The sequence below is a fragment of the Bufo bufo genome, chromosome 3 (assembly GCF_905171765.1).
Source record: "Bufo bufo chromosome 3, aBufBuf1.1, whole genome shotgun sequence".
NCBI classification, from domain to species: domain Eukaryota; kingdom Metazoa; phylum Chordata; class Amphibia; order Anura; family Bufonidae; genus Bufo; species Bufo bufo.
This window is the reverse complement of record NC_053391.1, coordinates 610,919,351-610,943,320: the sequence shown is the minus strand read 5'-3', so window position 1 is coordinate 610,943,320 and position 23,970 is coordinate 610,919,351. Positions and strand designations below refer to the sequence as shown.

Genomic DNA, 23,970 nt, shown 5'->3' with positions numbered 1-23,970 from the left:
TGAAAGGTACATCTGAAAATTAGGTAATATTTTTACATGAATAGCGAGGATCCAGGAAATATGTGACTGAAATTTTTTTCTGCCCATTAAATTCAGATAGCAACACATCTTTTTTTCTAATCTGTTTTAATTTTCTGATTGCAGATTTATTTATTTTATTTCCTAAAGATGATTATGGGTGCGGCCATCTTGCCTGTATAGAAGCGATCCGTACCATTTAAATGAATGGGACGGCTTGGGTGTAAGATGCAACGGCGAGCAGGTAAACAATGAAGAGGAGGCAGCGCTGGCACGGCACGCACCTTCTCTTCAAACAGCTGATGGGCAGGGGTGTCGGACCCCAGCCGATCTGATATTGATGACCTATCCTGAGGATAGGTCATCAATAAATATAACTTGGACAACTCCTTTAAGAAAACTGCTTTACAGCAGCCCCATGGTCCATAGACACAATGGACATCCTGTATTGTGTGTACACAGAAGTGATATAAAGAGGCTGTAATGATAAGGGGATAAAGGAAGTAAAGTGATCTGTACAAACCAAGGAGTGGCACCTATTATTAGGCTTAGTGGACAATTGGAAAACTGCAGGATTTTATGGTTTTTGTTTAAATATAGATATTGACATGGAAAACGAAAAAATAATCAAAAATTCTTTACAAACAGGTTTCACATAAAAATGTGATTTAAACAACATGTCATTTTCTGATGACACGTTCCCTTTAATAGCCTTACCTCAAGTTGCACATTACTATACCTCGAGTTGCACAACTTTCATACAGTTTAGGAATTGTGGAAATTTGGCTCGATGATCAAGCCCTACACCTGAGCCAATGGAGGCGCTAAACTCAGCAGGACAGAAAATCCATACTGAATCCAGCTTACTGACTAAAGGCCCCTTTACAACAGCCGAGCATCGGCCAGTTAATCGCCAACAACTGTTCGTAAGAATGATCGCTAGCGATGATCAGCCGGTGTAAAGGTGCTGCCGATTACCAGATGAATAATCGTTAGTGCGGCAGCAGATTGTGCCGTCTAATCACGCTCGGCTGCCCACAAACAATGATTCTGTATAGGGATGAGCAATGACGTTAGTGATCGCTCCTCCGCATACTGTGGAGGAGATCAATGCATGTAAATGCAGCAGTATCCTTCACTTGATGAGCAGGTGCTTGCCGGGAAGAAACGTTTCCTTCCCGACAATGGTCTGCTCTATCTAGCAGTATAAAGGGACCTTTAGACATGGAGGGATACTACCCACACTGCATGGGTGGGGATTTGGGACCAGCACTCCGCACATTCTTCTACTTTGGTCCGAATTTATTTTGAAGTGAAATACCTGTTTAAAATCAGAGTCTTTTCCAGCCATAATCTGAAGGATGTAGATGATTGGATCTCCCTTCATTGGAGGCAGGGACTCCCAGATGACTTCACAGGTGTGTTCATTTATTCGGTCTATCCGTGGAGCTAGTAAGAAAACGCATGCAGGACAAAGTAACATTAGGTTTTACAGTAAAAAGAGAAACGGATCAACAATCTTTTGCAGCAGATATGTAAGATAGTTCCCTACATGAATGAACAACGTCATATACCTTTCAGTGCAGGAGGGAGGGACTTGGGGGTTGTAAAAACATATTCTGCGGAGAAGGGTCCCTCTCCAGCTTCATTACATGCCTGAATGCGAAATCTGTATGATGTGGACTCATTTAATCTTTGTACCTTATACGTATGACATGGTCCTCTGTATAAGGATATAAACCTGAGGGAGAAGGAGAAAAGAAAGATTCTCAAGTTAACCCCTTCAAGCGACAGCCAATTTGGACCAAATGCTGGAGCCTCATTGTTCAGATCTGACGTGTCACTTTATGTGGTAATAAACTTTGGAACGCTTTTACTTATCCAAGCCATTCAGAGATTGTTTTCTCGTGACACATCGTACTTCATGTTGGTGGTGAATTTGAGTTTATACGTTTTACCTTTATGCATAAAAAAATTCACTATTTTCAAAATTAGAATTTCTTTGCTTTTAAGACGGATAGTGATTCTTCATAAAATAGTTAGCACTTTACATTCCCCATATGTCTACTTTTTGTTAGCATCATTTTGTAATTGTCATTTTTTTTATATTTTTAGGAATTTAGAAGACTTAGAAGTTTCTAAGCACATTTTTAAGAAATATTCCAAAACCCACATTAAGGACCATTTCAGTCACTTTGTGAGGCTTACACAGTAGAAACCACCCATAAATGACCACATTTTAGAAATTACACCCCTCAAGTTATTCAAAACTGATTTTACAAACTTTATTAAACCTTTTGGTGTTCCACAAGAATTAAAGCAAAAAGGATGGGCAGATTATCCATTTAAATCCAATTTTCCTGTAACACAGCAAGGATTAACAGCCAAAGAAACCTCAATATTTATTACCCTGATTCTGCAGTTTACAGAAACACCCCATATGTGGTCGGAAACCTGCAGTATGGGCACGCGGTGGGGTGCAGAGGGAAAGGAACGCCACATTGTTAATGGAGGGCAGATTTTGCTAGAATGGTTTTCAGGTGGCATGTCACATTTGAAGAGACCCTGAGGTACCCCTAGAAAGAAAACCCCAAAAAGTGACCCCATTTTGGAAACTACCCCCCTCAAGGAATAAATGTAGTGGTGAAGTGAATGCTTTGACCCAACAAGCGTTTCATAGAATTTAGAAACACATGGCTGTGAAAATGAAAAATTAGCTTTTATTTGCAATATAAAGTTGCTTTAGCCCCAAATTTTTCAATTTCACAAGGGATAACAGGAGAAAATGCTCCCCAAAATTAGTTATGCATTTTTTCCAGAATATGGGAACACCCTATATGAGGTCATAAACCACTGTTTGGGGGCATGACAGCATTCTGAAGGGTAAAAGCGGCATCAGGATTTTCTAACATGTAATTTACTGAAATTAGTTTAGGGCCCATTACATTTGTATTTTTTCACCAATGTACCTGTGTGGGGACTTTTTGCGGGACGGGTTGTAGTTTTTATTGGTATCATTTTGGGGTACATACCTCTTTTTTATTACTTTTTATACCATTTTTTTGTGGAGGTGAAGTGGGCAAAAATGACAATTCCGTCAGTGAATTTTTCTCAATGAAGCGCTTTGATTGGTTAGTCTCTGCAGACTAACCAATCGGAGCACTTGCCGGCTTCCACTGTGTCTCTGCTCTCCGGGAGAGCGGAGACTCCGGGGCTGTGACACTTTATAGTATCACAGCCCCGGTAAGAAGATTGGACCTCACTGTCTGTCCAAATGCAGTAAGTTACTTGCAATTTGGACGTACAGTTACGTCCAAATGCGTGAAAGGGTTAAAAGTAACAGAACTGGTTACACTCAGCGCATGGAAATATCTGAGGAGGGAGCAAAGCAGAATCAAGTCCAAATGTTCATACATAAACTTTATACTTTGATCTTTTTTTATATCCTTGTAAAAGATCATTAATGGAAAATTATTGATCCTGTGCACTGCACGAACATTGCTCCAGTCTGTCCCCCCGATAAAGTGTGCGAAAGATTCAGCAAAAGAGAGCGGGACCTGTTGATGAATATGATATATGCTTAAAACAATCCTAGGTCCAAACTGGCACTGTTTTCTGCCTCTGTCTCAAGTAGAAAAGTGGCAGAGTATCTTGGCATAACTTTGAAGACCCACTTACTCTTTTAACTATTTTGCTAGAGCCACCAACCAGCAAGCTCCCTATCCAACCGTTTGCCTAGACCAGGCATCCTCAAACTGCGGCCCTCCAGCTGTTGTAAAACTACAACTCCCACAATACCCTGCTGTAGGCTGATACCTGTAGGCTGATCGGGCATGCTGGGAGTTGTAATTTTGCAACAGCTGGAGGGCCGCAGTTTAAGGATGCCTGGCCTAGACACATAGCTATGGTTCACCTGATTAAAATGCTCCTTTTCTTTTGTTGATCCGAGGCTGCATTCCTGCTATGATACTTTTTCAAAATATGCAAATTAGGCCTCTTGTGCAATAAGGCATCACATTGCTCTTGTTGCACAAACACTCCATTAATTTTTGTGGCCAGTCACTGCTTTGCCACTGCCTGGACCTGTCACTCAAAGCGGCCAGGAAGGGGCAGGCCACAGAAATGAGTGGAGCTTGGATGCAACAAGAACAATGGTGACTAGGGCTGCAACGAGTACTCGATTAAATCGAGTGACTCGACACAAAAAAATCCTCTATGCAAATTTTTTGCATCGAGGATTCGTTTGTGTCACGTGACCACGGAGCGGGAGTGAAGCGCTTGCTATTACTCCCGCGCTGTGGTCTCCCCATGGCCTGCAAAGCGCTCCAAATACTCACCTTGTTGGAACGACAAGGAAGTGGGCAGGTCATTGGTGGCTGTATGCCGCTGTTTGGGTGCGGCTTGTGAAAGAGTGACAAGTCATGGGGGGGGGTTCACTATGGAATGGGATGCGTGTTGTGGCCGGGCCTCCTTGAAAGTGATAGACTGTGGGAAGGGCCAATCAGAGTCGCCTCTGTGAGAAATGGGCGGGATCATGAGGCGGATTGACGCTGACAGATCGCACCGATGAAAGCCGGGTCTGGCTCCAAAAGTGCCAGCAAAGGGAGCAGAAATGAAGGGGGGGGGGGGGGGGGTCGCCAGCACGAGCCCCGGGTACCTGGCACTGACTGGATGTGGGCATAGCTCCCCTCCCTACCCGGAGGGCCAGCAGCAGTACAAGTTGGATGACTTTGACAATGTGACTACTGTGGGTGAGTTGTCAAGCTGTGTCCTAGTGAGGTAGAGTTGTCGGGGGTCCCCTCAGGTTTCTAGTTTATTTATCTTTTATCTATTTATCCCCAGGACTGTGACTGTGACGAGGGGACATCCTCTGCGTCTGGAGGAAAGAAGGTTTGTACACAAACATAGAAGAGGATTCTTTACGGTAAGAGCAGTGAGACTATGGAACTCTCTGCCTGAGGAGGTGGTGATGGTGAGTACAATAAAGGAATTCAAGAGGGGCCTGGATGTATTTCTGGAGTGTAATAATATTACAGGATATAGCTACTAGAGAGGGGTCGTTGATCCAGGGAGTTATTCTGATTGCATGATTGGAGTCGGGAAGGAATTTTTTATTCCCCTAAAGTGGAATAAAGTGGCTTCTACCTCACAGGGTTTATTTTTTGCCTTCCTCTGGATCAACTTGATGGATGACAGGCCGAACTGGATGGACAAATGTCTTTTTTCGGCCTTATGTACTATGTTACTATGTTAAGGTAGCATCCTGTGAAATCTAGGCCCATTCTCACTGCAACAGAGATGGGGACCATTGAATTCAGTGAAACTGACTGGCGCTGAACTAAGTGGCATGTAAGTCGCATTGAGGGTGGCATTGCATGGCACCAGGCTGTGCACCAAACAGGGGTTTGGGCTGATGCGTAGCGAAGGGATCAGCTGTCATGCCCAAGGATGGCGGTGTAGCAGTGCTGGAGTGGTAGTGAATGGATCGCACGACCCTAAAATCTGGAGTTTCTGGGGTCGTGGTTGCAGCATAGGTGCGAGTTACACTGCGACCCCATTCATTTCTGTGCTAGCTCCACTAGAGCTGATGGCACCGGGGTGGGGGAGAGCTGATGGCACCGGGTTGGGGGAGAGCTGATGGCACCGGGGTGGGGGAGAGCTGATGGCACCGGGGTGGGGGAGAGCTGATGGCACCGGGGTGGGGGAGAGCTGATGGCACCGGGGTGGGGGAGAGCTGATGGCACCGGGGTGGGGGAGAGCTGATGGCACCGGGGTGGGGGAGAGCTGATGGCACTGGGGAGAACGGAGCTGATGGCACGGGAGGAAATCTGATGGCACTGGGGAGAACGGAGCTGATGGCTGATGAGTTTTTAATAAAGTTAAACAGTCTATTGCCGTAATTCATTTTTTCTTATTAGAGTACTTGATTAATCGTAAAAATAATCGGTAGAATACTCGATTGCTAAAATAATCGTTTGCTGCAGCCTAAATGGTGACGCCCTCATTGCACCAAAGGCCTAATTTGCATATTAAGAAAAGGTATCATAACTAGGGAACGGAGCTTCGGATAAACAAAAGAAAAACAGCATTTTAATCAGGTGAACCACATCTATGCAAACAGGTCGGTGGTGACAGATCCCTTTACAATGTAAATCCATCTCTCCTGTCTGAGGTTCAGAAAAGATGTTGGGATGAAGGGTGACCAGTTGTTAAGGCAGACAACATGTTTGGTATACACCTTGAGGGGAAAAAAAGGACACAAAAGTGTAGCACAGTACACTTTTACATCCTGCAGGGTCCAAACGAATACATTATTTTTTTACCACGGAAGCATTTTGGTAACATGTATGGCATCCGTCTGAGCCATCTGTTTAATGTATACCTCACATGCAGAGGCGGATTGGCCATAGATCCTACAGGTGGGCCAATGCACAAAGGCTAGGAGCATTAGGTACTTATGCATCTGGTCAGTGGCTGAAAGTGCTATCTTGAATTCAACTGTATCACAGTCCTCAGGAGGTTGACACAGTTGAATATTGCAGCAGGGTTGGCAGTATTTTGTGTTGTACTGTGGTATTTGGTATTGGAATTGCTGGCCCCAACTACTTCTGTTGTCCCTGCCTACTTGAAGTGCCCCGCCTTCTGTCAAATTGGACCAGTCTACAACATAGGGGCCACTTTTAGGTTATTTTCCGTGGCCACTTTAAGTTCCCAGTCCGCCCCTGCTAAGGCTACTTTCACACTGGCGTTTTGGCTTTCTGTTCCTGAGATCCGTTCAGGGCTCTCACAAGCGTCCAAAACGGATCAGTTTTGCCCTAATGCATTCTGAATGGAAAAGGATCCGCTCAGAATGCATCAGTTTGCCTCCGATCCATCTCCATTCCGCTTTGGAGGCGGACACCAAAACGCTGCTTGCAGCGTTTTGGTGTCCATCTGATGAAACTGAGCCAAACGGATCCGTCCTAGCACACAATGTGAGTCAATGGGGGCGGATCCGTTTTCTATGACACAATCTTGCACAATAGAAAACGGATCGGTCGTCCATTGACTTTCAATAGTGTTCAAGACTGCTCCGTCTTGCCTATGATAAAGATAATACAAACTAATCCGTTCTGAACGGTTGTATTATCTGAACGGATCCGTCTGTGCAGATCCATAACGAATCTGCACCAAACGCGAGTGTGAAAGTAGACAAACCCATGATGTGAACATAGCCTAAATTCACACGACACGTTGTTTGTAATGGATGAAATCTGAACCAAATCTGCAAGTAGTCGACAGACTTGTAAGCAGCGGATTTATAGTCTTTTGAAGGTAGTGGAAGAAATCTGTGACCGCGAGATAATGGGCATGCTGCATGTAGATGAGAGTTGGAAAATCCCATAGACTTTTATTATACTGTACTTTGCTAGGGATTTGAGGTATGGCAAAGCATAGCCTAAAACCTGAAAGTTGCACCTGCAAAAAAAAATAAAAAAAAATTCCATTCTAAAGTGGATATATATCTCCTTCAGGAGTGAAAGGCAGGTCTCCACTAAAGAGTCCGTTTCTAATAAACTGCTGTCAGATGTCGTATAATACAGAGTTCTAACACTCAATGATCTGTGTGTTCTTCTATTCTTCCTTTCCAAGGTCGATTGCTGCAGGACATGTAGCCTCCTGTGGATGCAGAAGTATCAAGAAACGACTGAATCTATAGCATTTCTGGCCTGTGCCTGCAAAAGCGCCAATTGAGCGATTATTTCTAAATGTATGCGCCGGCAGAGGACACTATGGACACAGCAGTTACCGCATACAATGCTCCCTGTCCTGCAGAATCTGTTGTAGAAAAAGGAAGAACTTGAGAAGTCAGGACATTAGTCCATGTTATGGTAAGTACCAGAATCTGGTCAACCTCTTCTTAATCAGACATTTATATCAATTTATTTTAATGTTAATTTAATTTTTGTTTATTTATTTTATGCACTTCTATAGCACTGCTATATTCCCCAATGGGGCTCACAATGTAAATTCCCTATCAGTGCTAACCACTGAGCCAGCGCGCGGCCGAGACTTTTACAACAATTCATGCACAGTACACAACTTAGGGCAGATTTTTGGGGTTGCAGGAGCAGTTTTGCAGCACACATGAAAGCACAGCAGGTATGTCCTTACCTTTCACTCTTGTCCTCCATCTGTAGGTGATACTGAACGGAGTCTGTTGGGATCGCTCTGGACGCACCATCTCCCCATTTCAGCTTAAGGCTCTGGTGACTATACACTGCACATTCCAGACGTGGCGGCTCTGGGGGAAGGGGTTTGGTTTTCAGTTTTACAGAGTGGCTGAAAGGACCTGCTCCCAGACTGTTTAGGGCTTGAACCCTTATTCTAGTAAGTGGCAAACAAACATATACTGTGTGTCAGCATATCTGAAAGATATGTGAATATATTAGGGCTTGTTCACATCTGCACTGACTTTTCCGTTATTCTGTTCCTTCAGAGTAACAGAAAAACAGAAATAAACCGATCCGTTAAATGGACTGATTGACGGATACAAAAGGAACACCTTCCATTTCAATGCCATCCACTGATTAAAATGTTAAAAAATAAAATAAAATGGAAAGCTCCATTCTGTCATTACTTATGGGGAATAGAAAAGTCCTGCAGACAGGACTTTTTAGTCTGCCAAAAATAGCAGAACCCTAAGGCCTCATGCACACGACAGGATTTTTTATCGGTCCGCAAAACGGGGTTCCGTTGTTCCGTGATCCATTTTTGTTCCCGTGTGTCTTCCTTTATTTTTGGAGGACCACCAGACAATAAAGGAATGTAAAAAAAAAGTCTAAGACAGGTTTGCCATGCAAATGATAGGAATAAAATGGACGCGGACGCGGATTACAATCTTGTGTGCCTCTGTGTTTTTTAGCGGTCCCATTGACTTGAATGGGTCCGCGAACCGTTTTCCGCAGAAATAATAGGACAGGTTATATTTTTTTGACGAACTGGAACCACGGATAACAGACGCGGATGGCAAACGGTGCTTTAGCCGAGTTTTCAACGGACCCATTGAAAATCAATGGGTCCGCAGAAAATCACGAAAAACGGCGCAACAGACAAGGAATAAAACAACGGTCGTGTGCATGAGGCCTCACGGAGTGGACAGTACCGGAGCATAGCTGATGCTTAATAGCACACATTTAAAGAGAACCTGTCACCAAGAAATGCAGTGCAATCTGTAGACATCAGGTTATAGACCAGGAGGAGCTGAGAAGATCGATATACAGCTTGGTGGGAAACTATTCTGTAAAACCTGTCATTTATACATTTACAGTATAGCTCTGCATTTTTTCAGAATTTAAGCCTGCCCCCATGTAGAGCTATCAGTGACTGACCGCTATCTCTGTACACACATTCAGGCCTCATGACCATACGTTCCGCAGAAAAAATAAAACATGTTCTACTCTTGTCCGTTTGGCGGACAAGAATAGGTATTTGTAACATACTGCGGTACCTTCGGAAGGGAAAATGCAGGATGCACATGGCCGGTATCCATAGTTTGCGTACCACAAAAATGGATACGGTTGTGTGCATGAGGCCTAACACAGAGAATGTGATCATAGTGTATGTACATTAGAATAGCACACCAATTTGAGGCAGCGGTGCGACTAGAAGGGTTCTTCAACCCGATTAATACTCACGAAAAGGTTCAGTGCACACACAGAAAGTACATTTTCAGGTTTATTGCTTTCTCCAGGATTTACACATAATTCTCCATTACCCTAGCAGTGTAAAATTATACGTTATTTCTTAGATGAATAGAGTGACAACGTTTCGGGCCCAATGACCTTTGTCAAGTCAAGAAAGGGCCCTCTCTAGCAGCATATTTTCCAAATATACCATTACAGATGAGATTTGACAAAGGTCACTGCGATCTAAACATCGTCACTCTATTCATCTGCGAAATAATGTACAATGGGGTAATAGAGACCTATGTGTAAATACTGGACAAAGCAATAAACCTGAAAACGCACACTCTGTGTGTGCACTGAACCTCTTCATGGCAGAGAATGTTATCATTCCCCATGTTGCCTCCCCCATGAAAATGTAAATTCAGAAAGAGCAGAGATAGAAATGTATAAATTTATTTTCCCCATTAAACTATATACAGTCCTGATCAAAAGTTTAAGACCACTTGAAAAATGGCAGAAAATCATATTTAGCATGGCTGGATGTTAACAAGGTTCCAAGTAGAGCTTCAACATGCAACAAGAAGAAATGGGAGTGAGACAAAACATTTTTTGAGCAATTCAATTTAATGAAAACAACGAATAAACTGAAACAGGCTGTTTTTCAGCTGATCAAAAGTTTAGGACCACACCTCCAAAAAAAAACTAAACCCCCCCCCAAAACAGAAATCCAACTTCCAAACATGAACTCAGTAATGAGTAGCTCCGCCGTTATTGTTTATCACTTTAAAAATTCGTTTCGGCATGCTTGATGCAAGCGTTTCCATGAGGTGAGTGGGAACATTTCTCCAAGTGGTGAAGACGGCCGCACGAAGGCCATCTACTGTCTGGAACTTTTGTCCATTTTTGTAAACTTCCCTTGCCATCCATCCCCAAAGGTTCTCAATTAGATTTAGATCAGGGGAACACGCAGGATGGGCCAAAAGAGTGATGTTATTCTCCTGGAAGAAGTCCCTTGTCCTGCGGGCATTGTGTACTGTAGCGTTGTCCTGTTGAAAAACCCAATTGTTACCACACAGACGAGGGCCCTCAGTCATGAGGAATGCTCTCTGCATCATCTGGACATAGCCAGCGGCCATTTGACGCCCCTGCACTTCCTGAAGCTCCATTGTTCCACTGAAGGAAAAATCACCCCAGACCATTATGGCGCCCCCTCCACTGTGGCGCGTAGAAAACATCTCAGGTGGGATCTGCTTGTCATGCCAGTAACGTTGGAAACCATCAGGACCATCAAGGTAAAAAAAAAAAATCTCATCAGAGAATAAAACTTTCTTCCACCTTTGAATGCCCCATGTTTGGTGCTCTCTTGCAAAGTCTAAACGAGCAGTTCTGTGGTGTTCAAGGAGACGAGGTTTTTGAAGACGTTTTTTGTTTTTGAAGCCCTTCAGTCTCAGATGCCGTCTGATGGTTATGGGGCAGCAGTCAGCACCAGTAAGGGCCTTAATTTGGGTCGAGGATCGTCCAGTGTCTTGACGGACAGCCAATTGGATCCTCCGGCTCAGTGCTGATGACATTTTTTTTGGGTCTTCCACTTGACTTTTTTTGTTCCATAACCCTCAGGATCATTTAAGAAATTCCAAATGAGTGTTTTACTGCGTCCCACCTCAGCAGCGATGGCGCGCTGTGAGAGACCCTGCTTATGCAGTTCAACAACCCGACCACGTTCAAAAAGGGAGAGTTTTTTTTGCCTTTGCCATCACAACGTGTGACTACCTGACAGAAAATGACAATTGGCCAGATTTATCATTACTCTCACAGCTCACTCCACTTTCACATATGGCTAAAGTCAGTTTTAGCCAAGTCAGATTTATGATCGGCCCTTTAAGACTGTAATAAATGTGGTTTGACGGTAGTAGTTTATCCGTCAGTAAGCAGCTTTACAAAAGTCGCACATCTTTACGAAAAAGTCGCATGTTCTATTAGAAAGTCTCATAAAATAAGCATGGTCCTCACTGGAGTGAAATTGCGCATTTTTTGCGACTTTTTAAATAGTCGCAATAGTAAATCTGTCTAGAGATTCATTTACATAAGAAAACACGCCGACTTTCAGGAAACTGGTGAGCAAAGTGCAGAGCAGAAAAAAGTCGCTAATTTTTGCGCAGTTTAAGCGATTGCGCAAAAATTTGCAACTTTTTCACTCCATTATTCTGACTTGAGCTAATGATAAATCTGGCCCAATGAATCCACATCTTTGCACAAATTTTGACTTTTAAAGGCATGTGGTCCTAAAATTTGGATCAGCTGAAAAACAGCCTGTTTCGGTTTAATCGTTATTTTCCATTAATTGAATGCTGAAAAAATGTTTTGTCTCACTCCAATTTCTTGTTGTTGCATGTTGAAGCTCTACCTGGAACCTTGTTACGATCCAACAATGTAAAATATGATTTTTTGCCATTTTTAAAGTGGTCTTAAACTTTTGATCAGGACTGTATCAATATGCTCAGCTCCTCCTGCTCTATAACATGCTGCTCGCAGATTGCACTGTGTTTCGTGGTGACAGGTCCTCTTTAAACAAAAGGACAGTTTTTCCCATTTTTCTGTTCCTCTGACAGAACAGAATAATGGAAAAGTCAACACAAATATGAACTCAGCCTTACTTAAAGAAAACTGTAAGAAAGAAAGAATATCCAATAAATTGCAGTTACATTGGTGCCTGCAGCAAACAGTCTCAAACTATAATCTTGTGGATGGAGTCGTAGGTCAGATAGTATCCCTAGGAGAGCGCGCGTCTTAAGAGAAGAGTGACTTATTTTTTTACATATCCCACCGTGCCTCTCTTACTGCAAACAACACAATCAAACTTTGCAATAGCGTCCATGATTCAGGTCTACAGCATGCTTCCATCAGTGCAAATCAAGTCTGTGTCGGGATACTGCTAAGCTAATTGCATTAGGCCAATTCTGTAATCCATCTGGGCTCAGTTATGTATGGGATACTTTGAGAGTAAATCATTTGTACTATACCTGTATGTGGTGTCTGGCTGTAATTGTTCTATAATGTAGCTTGATGACTTTCCTACTGTGATGGTCTGCTTGTCACCATAGTCTATACTGTAGCCAGAAATCTCTGAGCCGTGGTCACACGGCCTCTCCCACTGTATAGCAAGGCAGGTGGAGGGAGAATAATGTGGGCTCTCTATTTCATCTTCCTTCATTCCCCAGAGGTTCGTCACGGCTGCTGGTACAGAAGCAGGAGTCAAACATGCGACTACTTCACTGAAGAGGCCTACACCAGCAACATTCACAGCCTGAAAGCATGGGAACAATGAGTAGAGATCACAGTAGCAGTGCCAAGACAGTTCCTGTCCATGGCGTAGCAGTACACAGCCCATTTATTTTGTATAAACTTGCCTGAACCCGGCAGTAGTAGACAATTGCTGGCGAAAGACCTTTTATCTCGTAGGTAAAGCCAGGTCCACAGTAGCAAATTTGCATGCTGCCTTCCATGCCTCCCCACTCCACTCTGTACTCAGTGATGTCTGCACCATTATTATTGGTGGTCTGTGGGACAAAGATATCAAGTTATTCATTGTAAAAAAAGAAACGTCAACCTTATAGATTGGTGGAAGGATGTTCGCTCACGGACCAGGATAATTAGCACTACCTTTCATTTCGTAATATGTATACAGCACGTTTAGTAGAAGAGGGTATATATGCAGGTACAGTGGGAATGTCAAATTGGAGGGGGACTCTCTGGAGTCAGCTAGCAAGCTATAGATTGCCGTTTATGGAATTTATTTCCCTATTGACTTCAATAAAGAGTAACATAATAACATAGTAACATAGTACATAAGGCCGAAAAAAGACATTTGTCCATCCAGTTCGGCCTGTTATCCTGCAAGTTGATCCAGAGGAAGGCAAAAAACTGCAACATTGTGTAATAATAAATGCAGGATCATCTGTGTGAGCGGAGGAAATTGGGATAATGAAATGGATGAAGCAAGGTACAATGAAACTGAAAGGACGAAGCACAGTCTTTGCTGGGATTAGGTACTGGAAGAAAGGTGCCAAAAGCCTCTGTTTTGTCGTCATGTGTCAGAAGTACAGTCTTGGTAGTAACCTGGACAGAACCATTTGTTGTGCTGGTACAAGAAGTTGTGTGGAGTTCAAAAAGTGAGAATAGAGAGTACAGTAAAGAGTACCAAACAAGAACTTGCTGACGTTTAAAAGGGAAGACTGCCAACCATGGATGAGCTTTAAATAATGAGTACATTTAAATGGGTCCACTTTTGTTAGATGGTGAACATCAACTAAAGGCCTTTTCATATGGGCCAAAGATTGGGGCAATTATCGGGAAGGAGCGCTGCCAAGAACACTCCTTCCCAATAATTGCCCTGTCTAAGAGTACAGCCACATATATAAAGGGCAGATATGACTTCTCTTTTTTGAATTCACTCCAGATTTAGGTTTCCAAAACTAAGTGCAGAAACCTAACTATGTGGCTGTACCCTAAAAGTGCTGCTGAACACCCCCCCATGAACAAGCATTGGTTGAAAGTATTGCTGGTGCAGACACCAAAATCATAGTTTCTAGGCAGCAGACCGTGCTGTCTAAACAGCGATCTGCTGCCCAGAAACAATAAAAGTGTATGGAGACGATCATGCTAGCGATCACTTGTCCTGACACAGCAGAGGTGATTGCTGCATGTGAATGCAGATCCCACGTCCTGTAATGAGCAGGCAATTATAGGGAACAAACAGTTTGTTCCTGATAATTGCCTGCTGTTTTTGCTTGTGTAAATTTAGCGTTGTGAGTGGAAAGCATTCAGGTCTCAGCTTTTCATACATATAAACCACTGCAAGGATCAATATAGGTATCAAAAGCAGCAGATATGTATGGGTGCAGATATCTCACATCCTTTTTATTATCCATATTAGGCAAATCTCCCACTGTGCAGTTTAGGGCAGTTTTTCTTTTCTTTTGTTTCATTCTAGCCTAAACCAACTCTTGACCGCACTTTGACAGTGCAGTGTGTGAACCAGGCCTTAAAGAGGTTGTGTGACTTTAAACTTTTTTCAAACAGATGTCACAGTGGCCGGACCCGCTGGAGTGATTATTACTACTCCATCGCTTCATGGCCGACTCCGCAGGTCCCGGATATCTCTGGAATCAACATCCTGTTGACAGAGGTCAAGTGACACAGAGACGTACCGCACGGGTGAGCGGATACCTGACTTTGTCAACAGGATGTTGAATCCGGAGAGATCCGGGACCTGCGGAGGCGGCCATGGAGCAATGGAGCCAGAACCCAGCGGCAGGGACCAGGTAAGTATAATCACCACAGCAGGTCCAACCACTCAATTGTAGTTTACACTCTTACCTCCCAGTGTATAAGTGCACATGTTGCAGATCTGCAGTTTATCTGAGGTGGTTTGCACTGATCTGGGGGTCCTGGTGCTGTTGTGATATCACACTTTTCAGAAAATGGTCCGAACTAAAGAATAAAAAATAAATAGTGTACATCAACATAAAATGATTACAACGTATCATAAAGCATGAATACAACACCTGACCATGACCATAGTCATGGTCAGGATAGTGGGCATCTGCTTTAACTCCTCTAATTTCCTTTTATCACATTATCATATTAGGAAAACAGGGGACCTTTGTCGCCTTGTTATGTCTTTGATCCCTGAAGAGCATTCCTGCAAAGAGGCATAGGTGCTTCCCATATTCTATGGGGATATCCAAAAACACATACCCCAGCTTTGTTTGCTGCACGTATCCTGAAGCTGTGAACTTTTCCGGGAAGAAGGCCGCAAACTGTGTGCTCCACCTCATTTCCTTGGTATACCTCTCTCTGTTCACCTTCACAAGTAGACATCTCCAGGCTGTAGCAGGTGACTGGAGATCCACCATCTACTGGAGGGGGTGCTGTAGATATTCATGAAGGAACAGAAATAAACGCACATAACTTTAGAATAAAAAGAATAAGATGAATATGAAATGTGTCTAAAATATCTGACCAAAATATATATATTTGGTATATTCATACCAAAAAAGTGAGATGTTTAAAAGGAGACCATTGAGAACAATCTTAAATCTGATTTTGTAAAACATTAGAGGGGACCAGTCTGACCGTCTGTTTTCGCACACGCCTGCATTCCTTTTAAAATAATGGCTACGGGGCTCCTTTTTTAAGAACTCTGCGTTAAGCTATTTTTCCGTTATTTCTCTTGGAAATGCACAAATAAACTGCCAGTAGGGATATGGCACATCCTACTGAAAAATGGTATCATCAGGTGTCAATTTAACCCCTTCAACCACCGTGAGGTACCCTTACGTCACAGTGGTTGAGGGAATGTATGAAGCTGGGTGCTGCAGTGAGCCCGCTCCATAAGCAGTGGGTGCTGGCTGTATCATACAGCAGACACCCGGCCGCAATGACGGCGAACGGCGATCCCGCTGAACCCTGTCATTTAACCACTCAGGTGCCGAGATCAACACCGACCATGGCACCTGTGAGGCAAGAGCCCCCACAATCAAATCGCGGGGCTCTGATCAGTTACCATGGCAGCTTGGACGCTGCCCAAGACTTCAAGGCCTACCATGGTAGGTTCCCTGATGCTCTGTGCACGAGGCATAGCTGAGCAGGGACAGTGTAAGAATCCTGTTCACCATAAGGGGGGTAATAATTATTAAATTAAAAATCACCCCCTTTCCCAATTTTACATATAAAAATATATTCACAATAAAAAAAATAAACATATTAGGTATCGCCATGTCCGAAAATGTCTGAACTAATAAAATATTAAAAATATATTCCTGTGCAGTGAACGCCGTAACAGAAGAAAAATGAAAAACACACGATTTGCGATTTTTAGGCACCCCCCTTCCAAATTTTTTTTTCTGTTTTCCAATAACAGACATGGTAAATTAAATGGGGCACTTAAAAAATACTTAGGGCGGGTTCACACTAGCGTTATGGAGTCCGTTATGGCTTTCCGTTATAACGGGTATTTCCGTTATAACAGGACTCCATAACGCTAGTGTGAACCCACCCTTATCCTGCAAAAAATAAGCCCTTATATGGCTATATGAGAGGAAAATGAAAGAAAAGTAATGGTTATTGGAATGTGGGGAGGAAAAAACGAAAATGTGCCCAGTACTTAAGGGGTTGAATATTTAATGGATGTACAACAGAGGCGCTGCACAATGCAGAGAAGAAATTCACCAGAATTATTAGGGCTGTTTACACGACAGAATTTGCTGTTGAAATCTTCCACACCATAATTCGGCTGGCGGCCATGTGGTGCCTCCCACTGTTAAGGCTCCATTCAGACGTCCATTAGAATGGGTCCGCATCCGTTCCACAATTATCTGGAATGGGTGCGGACCCTTTCATTCTCTATGGGGCCGGAAGAGATGCGGAGAGCACACTATGTGTTCTCCGCATCCACATTTCCAGAGCGTGGCCCCGATCTTCCGGTCCGCAGCTCCGCAAGAAAATAGAGCATGTCCTATTCTTGTCCGAAATGCACTACGGACGTCTGAATGGAGCCTTACAATTGGAGGCAGTGCTGCCATTCTTGCTATCAGCAGTTTAAAGCTACAACTAGTGTCCAGACAAGATGAAGCTGGATGTCCGCTTATGGTTAGCTCCATTAAAACGGAGCAGTGCTACTGTCACGGAATACATGGTGGATTTTGACAGAGTCAAAATTTACTGTGTGAACGCACCCTTACTTTATGGGGAATACAAGTATTTATTTTGCCATAACACTGTATACAGATGTAGCAAAGCTAAAATTGACTCTTATAACAATTACAGTGTACTGTCATAACAAAAGCCATTAAAATCCATTGAAAAAGTCATTTTCTTGTCACTGTTTACTTAACGCGCTGACCATCAATTTTGGTTTGTCTACATCTGTACATGATCTAATTTTATTTATTAGAGGGTTTTGATTAGAGGTTTTTACTGTATGTTGCATTACCCCATCGTAACTGGACCTCTCTTGCCCGTGGTTTGCCTTGTAGTCTTGGTGGTTGGCAAGGTCCCGGTATCACAGCTGGGGTCTGTACTGTCAAAGTGTCTGAAGCCTTGAGAAGTCAAGAAACAAAAATAGTGTATTAATAAATAATAACCTACTGCGGATCACCCTGACACACACCGACAACCACAACTCCTGGACAGCTACATTATATGCTCTCTGTATGAGAATAGCTCACGACGGAGTCCATCAGCAAGCTGTAACCACAACTTACATTTCTCTACATAGTTTGTACAGTCAAAAGGAACAAAAAAGTGACAACTGGTCCGGGCACACTGTTCAGATCTGCTTTTTGTCAGGCACCAGGCCAGTACCCGATGGACTTTGGCTTTACTAAGGAAACTGCATGGGTCTATTCATGATGCATGATCATAACCACCTATCGTGGGGTATTAACATTGGAATTTGGGAGGAGTGCAGTAACTCTGCTTTCGTTCATTGCCACCGACAATATTAGTTGGATTATGGGGGACATTTATCTCCTCTGGTTGCTTTAGATCCACTGCAATTATTAAGACCAGGGTCAGCAACCTTCAGCACTCCTGCTGCTGTGAAACTACAACTCTCAGCATGCACACTTGTTCGGCTGTTCTTGTAACTCTCCCTGAAGTGAAAGGAGAATTCTGGGAGTTGTTGTTTCAGAACTGGCGTTGCATGACACACGGGTCGTCACTTTTGTGTTCTTGGAATCCCTGGGTCAGGTACCTTGCCCTATACATAAACTTATACTTACCTGCTCCACACCACTCTAATCCTCCTGGCTGCCTCTGCCGCATCCACGTTCCGATTACTGGCTTGTTTACTTCCGGCACTGCAACCAATGACTGGCTTCAGCTGTGTGACGTGCTGCTTGTGGTCATTGGCTGCAGCAGAGCATGGGACCACGCCCATGCAGTGCTGGAAGAAAACAGGCCAGGGACCGAAATGTGGACACAGCGGAGGCAGCACGGAGGACCAGTGTGGCAGGGACCAGATAATTGTGGAATCTACTGTTTAGAGAGGCAGGCTGCAGACACTTGGTAAAAGCTAAATATTCCCAGAGAACCCCTTTAAGGCAGTCCATGCAGCAGAAAAACAAATCTACGCCAGTAATGAGGTGAAATAGATTTGTGCTACAATTTACTAATTTCCGTTGTAAATGACAGAAAATCAGTTGAGCCGCGGGAAGCTCACTATATTTGCATCAGTACTACAAATGAAGCAAAATCAGGAACCCATACCAAGCTTTGTCCACCTTCACTATCGCAGAAAACACGAATCCTGTAGGAGCAGCCAGGACTCAGGTGGTCACAGTAATGTTCTCGCCCAAGTCCAGAGTATGCTGTGTCCCAATTGTTTCCTAAAAGATTAGATTGGTGTTAATCACAGGCCTTTGTTTCAGTAACATCCACGCTGGCTTCCTAGAACCACTGAATCGGAGATAAACCAACCCGCAACAAAACATCAAAGCTTCCTAGAATCAATGTAATAAAGTCATGTGCGTAAGCTCAATGATCAGCAACAGACGAGAAGTCTCACTAACGTGCACTGTGCGCACGAATTAACAACAACAATCTGTCTTAAAAATATGGTTATCAGGTAGATTGAATAGCTTCAGATGAACAGACCGCACGTCACAATAGAAGGAGATACGGCCATATCACAATTACAAAATGTAGAAACAAAAGCTGGAGGGCTATATAAATACGGAACATGCTGGAGAAAAAAAGACTTTGTCAATCAAGGTTATTACCTGTATTTGTGTACGCACAAAGGACGGACATCTGATTGATTGCTGTGCTTAACAAGCCATTTGTACACATCATCTCATGTTATTAGATGTGTCTCTGTTTGCACTATCCATAAGTCTGGCCAAAAGGAGCAGTATGCATGAAACTGTAAACCTGCTCCCTCGCTTGGAACTTCAACCAATATGTTTTTAATAAAGTATAGAAAAGAAATAGATACAGTAAAAAAAAAAAATATTACATTTGATTGTTTTCCCAGTTCAGTAAACTCAATACATTATTTGGAAAACAACCAAAAAGAGTAAGCAGTGTAACGGGGGGTTCAACCAAGCATCTAACGCAGGGGTGCACAACCTGCGGCCCCCAGAGCCATGGTTTGTGGCCCCCGTCCTGCTGGGCAGAAACAGAGCTGATTGTGCGTTCAGCTGTATTTCTGCCCCGGAGCCGCACAATTGCAGGGTTACAGCTCCTGCACTGTAGCAGGAGCAGGACAGGTCCCAGGCTGTCAGAGAGGAGAAGGCAGAAGCAGTGTATCAGCGCTTCTGCCATCTCCTCACACAGGTGAGCGGTGCGCTGTGAAGTTTAGACAGGGGCAGAGGACAGCAGAGACTCACCAGCTCTGCCCTGTACAAATATATATATATTTTTAATCATTACTTTATTATTTATTTTTAAAATATATTTTTGCCAGATAATAGGACAGTGAACAATTTTATTTTGCACTTTTTCCTTTTTATATTTTTTTTGTATTTTATTTATTTTACATCTTTTTGCTATTTTAGTTTTTATTTATATATATTTTTGCAGCACTGTATGTCCCCCATGAGGACTTTAAAATACCTCTGGGGGACACTGACTTTTTTTTTGCCTTTTTCCCCTTTTATTTGTATATTTTTTATTGCGTTTTCAATTTATTTATTTTTTTTAACTTTTAATATATATATTTATTATTGCATTTTCAATTTTATTTAATTTTATATATATATATATATATATATATATATATATTTTTTTTAAGTTAAAAAAATAAATAAAATTGAACACGCAATAAAAAATACAAATAAAAGGGCAAAAAAAAGGCAAAAAAATTAAAGTCAGTGTCCCCTAGAGGTATTTTAAAGTCCTCTTGGGGGACATACAGTGCTGCAAAAAACAAAACAAAACAAAAAAAATATATATAATAATAATAATAAAAAAAAAAAAATATATATATATATATATATATATATATATATTTAAGAAAGAAGATCCGCAGCACTCCTTGAAAGATAACATGTGCTCTTTATTCACACATATCAAATATTATATATAAATAAAATTTGCAAAAAGATGTAAAATAAGTAAAATAAAAAACTATAAAAAGGAAAAAGTGCAAAATAAAATTGTTCACTGTCATATTATGTGGCAAAAATATATTTTAAAAATAAATAATAAAGTAATGATAAAAAATAAAAAAATAAAAACAAAATACAAATAAAAAGGAAAAAAGGGAAAATGTGCGCAAAATAAAAAAAGCGTTTCCCAAAGGTCTTTTTGTAGCAGAAATGTATATAAAAATAAATAAGTTAAGAAAAAATTGTAAAATACATAAGAAAAAACGCCCACACCAACCAAAACCATTACAATTATCACCCCATTCATGTGAAACTGTACATATTGTAAAATAAAATGATCCAAAACATATAAGAAACTAATTATAATAGTTGGCATATTTAAATAACGGAGTAACGGTGCAGTGAAGGAATAGGAGGCAGGAAGGAAACGTCGCCACTTAAAGGAGTTTCCTAGTTAAAATGATTTTTAACAAGTTCCTGCAGCATGGCCCCCGACAGAAGATTCCTACTTTCCTGCTCCGTGCTGCTCTCGCTGTCTCCATCTTCCAGGCCTGTAAACAGCGCAGGGACCAGAAGATGGAGACAGCGGGAGCAGGAGAGTATGAATCTTCTGTTACAGGGCCATGCTGCAGGAATGTGTTAAAAATTTTTTTTACCAGGAAACCTCTAAGCCCTTGTTACACGGCACGATATTCAGGACAATTACTGGGAACAAGTGTTCATAGGAGCGCTCATTCCTGATATCTGGCCGGTATAATCGTGCCGCTGATCAGCTGATAAACAAGGAGTCGCTCGTTTGTCGGCTGATCTGCATATTTTATCAGGATGAAAGATGTACAGTTATCATCAGCACATCTCACCGTGTAATCAGGAATGTGCTGCCGATAATCGATAGAAGTGAATGAGGGAGGAATGACTGTGGTAGTGATCATTCCTCCCCAGTCACTTTGCATTAGCCTGTGTAATAGGCCGATGTAAACAAGCGCTGATGAAATAGTGCGATGTGACAATGCGGCACCCAGACCAAAAAAGGTTGTGCACCCCTGATCTTACGTGTATGGTGGTCTCCTGACTTTTCCCCCCGATGGCTGACATCAGGGGAGTTGAGGATCAGGCACATTGAATTTAAATTGACAATCCTCTTGTTGTCAGCAGAGTGGTCGTGGCAGCGACTTTCTCTCTTCTTCCCATTCACTACATATAGATGCTCAGTCAAGTATACCGAGATATGTAAATGAAATCCAACTGGTCAACCATCTAGTGTGTCCACGGGGCTTGGTGACCTTCCACCAATGGCAGGTAAGCCATTGCCAAAGGTGTCTGGCAGTGGGTTTCTCCTCATGTATATTCAAGGATTGGGAGAGACAGCTGTTGGCTGAACAAGTCTCATGTGTAAGGCCATCCATACACATTAGATAATTGTTATCCAAATGCTGGACAGGCTGACAGCTATCTCTGCCAATCCTCACATACACGAGGAAAAAAAAACACTGCCAGGCACCTTTGGCAATGGCTTACCTGCCGTTGGTGGAGAGCCACTAGGCCCCCTGCCCACATTAGGTAGTCGACCGGTGGCTGACATTTATTGAATGTGCATGGCTATCTTAAGGACCCAACAAAAAGTGTCAGCTTTAGGTGAAGAGAGAGCAGTCCACTGCTGGTCTTTATTTTACCTTATCTGATCCTGGATTCGATGAACTCTGGTAGTCAAGTTCAATCTGGAAAGTATGAAAACTGAAGATGGCCATAAGAATGAAGGGGTTGTATCTTCTTGACATTACTAAGATCAGATGAGACTAAGGGCTGAATTACACTAGCAGATTATCTGACCAATTTCTGTCCAATCAGACCAATAGTTGGTGTGTATAACAAAAGATCTGTGTGTGTACACGGCCATCTGACCAATGACTGGTCAGAAAATCTGTCAGATAGTCTGTTGGTGTAATACAGCCCTAAGGCCTGACCACCAGGCGGCCAGGAAACAGCGGAGCAGGCTGGGGCTCTCTACAGAACCTGCGTTACACTGCAAGCGATCCCGAATCCCTAAGGCTCAGTTCAGACCTGAGCGTTTTACAGCGCGTTCCTACGCGCTGTAAAACGCTCAACAAGGAGAAACCAATGCTTCCCTATGGGAATGGTTCTCACCTGGGCGTTTTACAGCGCGTACGATCGCGCTGTAAAACGCCCGACGCTCAAACAAGTACAGGAGCGTTTTTTTGGGCGCTTGTCGCGCGTTCCCTTACATAGACTTTCGGGAACGCGCGACACTGTGTGTACACTTGTCTCTGTATGCGCGATTGTAAACGCCCGTACAATCGCGCATACAGAGCGCTCCTTTCAGAACGCTCAGGTCTGAACTGAGCCTAAGGCTACTTTCACACTGGCGTTTTGGTTTCCGTTTTTGAGATCCGTTCAGTTTTGCCCTAATGCATTCTGAATGGAAAAGGATCCGCTCAGAATGCATCAGTTTGCCTCCGTACCGTCTCCATTCCGCTTTGGAGGCGGACACCAAAACTCTGCTTGACGAAACAGATCCGTCCTGGCACACAATGTAAGTCAATGGGGAAGGATCTGTTTCACTGACACAATCTGGCACAATAGAAAATGGATCCGTCCTCCATTGACTTCCAATGGTGTGCAAGATGGATCCGTCATGGCTATGTTAAAGATAATACAAACGGATCCGTTCTGGCCGGATGCAGACGGTTGTATTATCTGAACGGATGCGTTTGTGCAGATCCATGACGGATCCGCACCAAACGCGAGTGTGGAAACAGCATAGGTTGCCATGCTACGCTGTTTCCTCCAGGGCAGTGTAGTCAGTAAGTTCTGATTCCAGCTCAGGCTCCTATATTTTATTACACACCAACTCCAAATCCAGCTCCTTCATAAATGGTCAATAAATGCTCGTGTAGTAAAATGGGCTTTTCCTCACCATCCTGTAAGTAATCAGGCTACTTAGAACATAAACCATATTTATTGTAATACAATATCTGAACAAATAACTTTTCTAAATTCCTGTAACTATGCAATTAGGGTTGCACCGGGTATCGAAATAGCGACACGATAAAAAGGATTTGCTATTTTCCGAAACTAGGCTGCGCTATTGAACAGCCTAGTATCTGTTCCAGAACATGGTGCGTGCCGCCCTCGGTGGAGAAGGAGGCAGTCCC

The 23,970-nt window shown here is 42.9% G+C and overlaps 1 protein-coding gene across 3 annotated transcripts in view; it reads right to left on the bottom strand.

The window, feature by feature from the left end:
• The window catches only part of FNDC3A (fibronectin type III domain containing 3A), a 266,349-nt gene that overhangs the window by 5,861 nt on the left and 236,518 nt on the right, over positions 1–23,970 (bottom strand). For all 3 annotated transcript variants that reach the window (XM_040426011.1, XM_040426012.1, XM_040426013.1), the window contains 9 exons: positions 18,957–19,075; positions 17,680–17,785; positions 15,444–15,616; positions 15,063–15,176; positions 13,094–13,243; positions 12,707–12,990; positions 8,173–8,385; positions 1,593–1,759; positions 1,340–1,467 (listed from right to left, as the gene is read on the bottom strand). In XM_040426011.1, the coding sequence (XP_040281945.1) occupies positions 1,340–1,467; positions 1,593–1,759; positions 8,173–8,385; positions 12,707–12,990; positions 13,094–13,243; positions 15,063–15,176; positions 15,444–15,616; positions 17,680–17,785; positions 18,957–19,075 (1,454 nt within the window). The remainder of the gene's footprint in view (positions 1–1,339; positions 1,468–1,592; positions 1,760–8,172; positions 8,386–12,706; positions 12,991–13,093; positions 13,244–15,062; positions 15,177–15,443; positions 15,617–17,679; positions 17,786–18,956; positions 19,076–23,970) is intronic.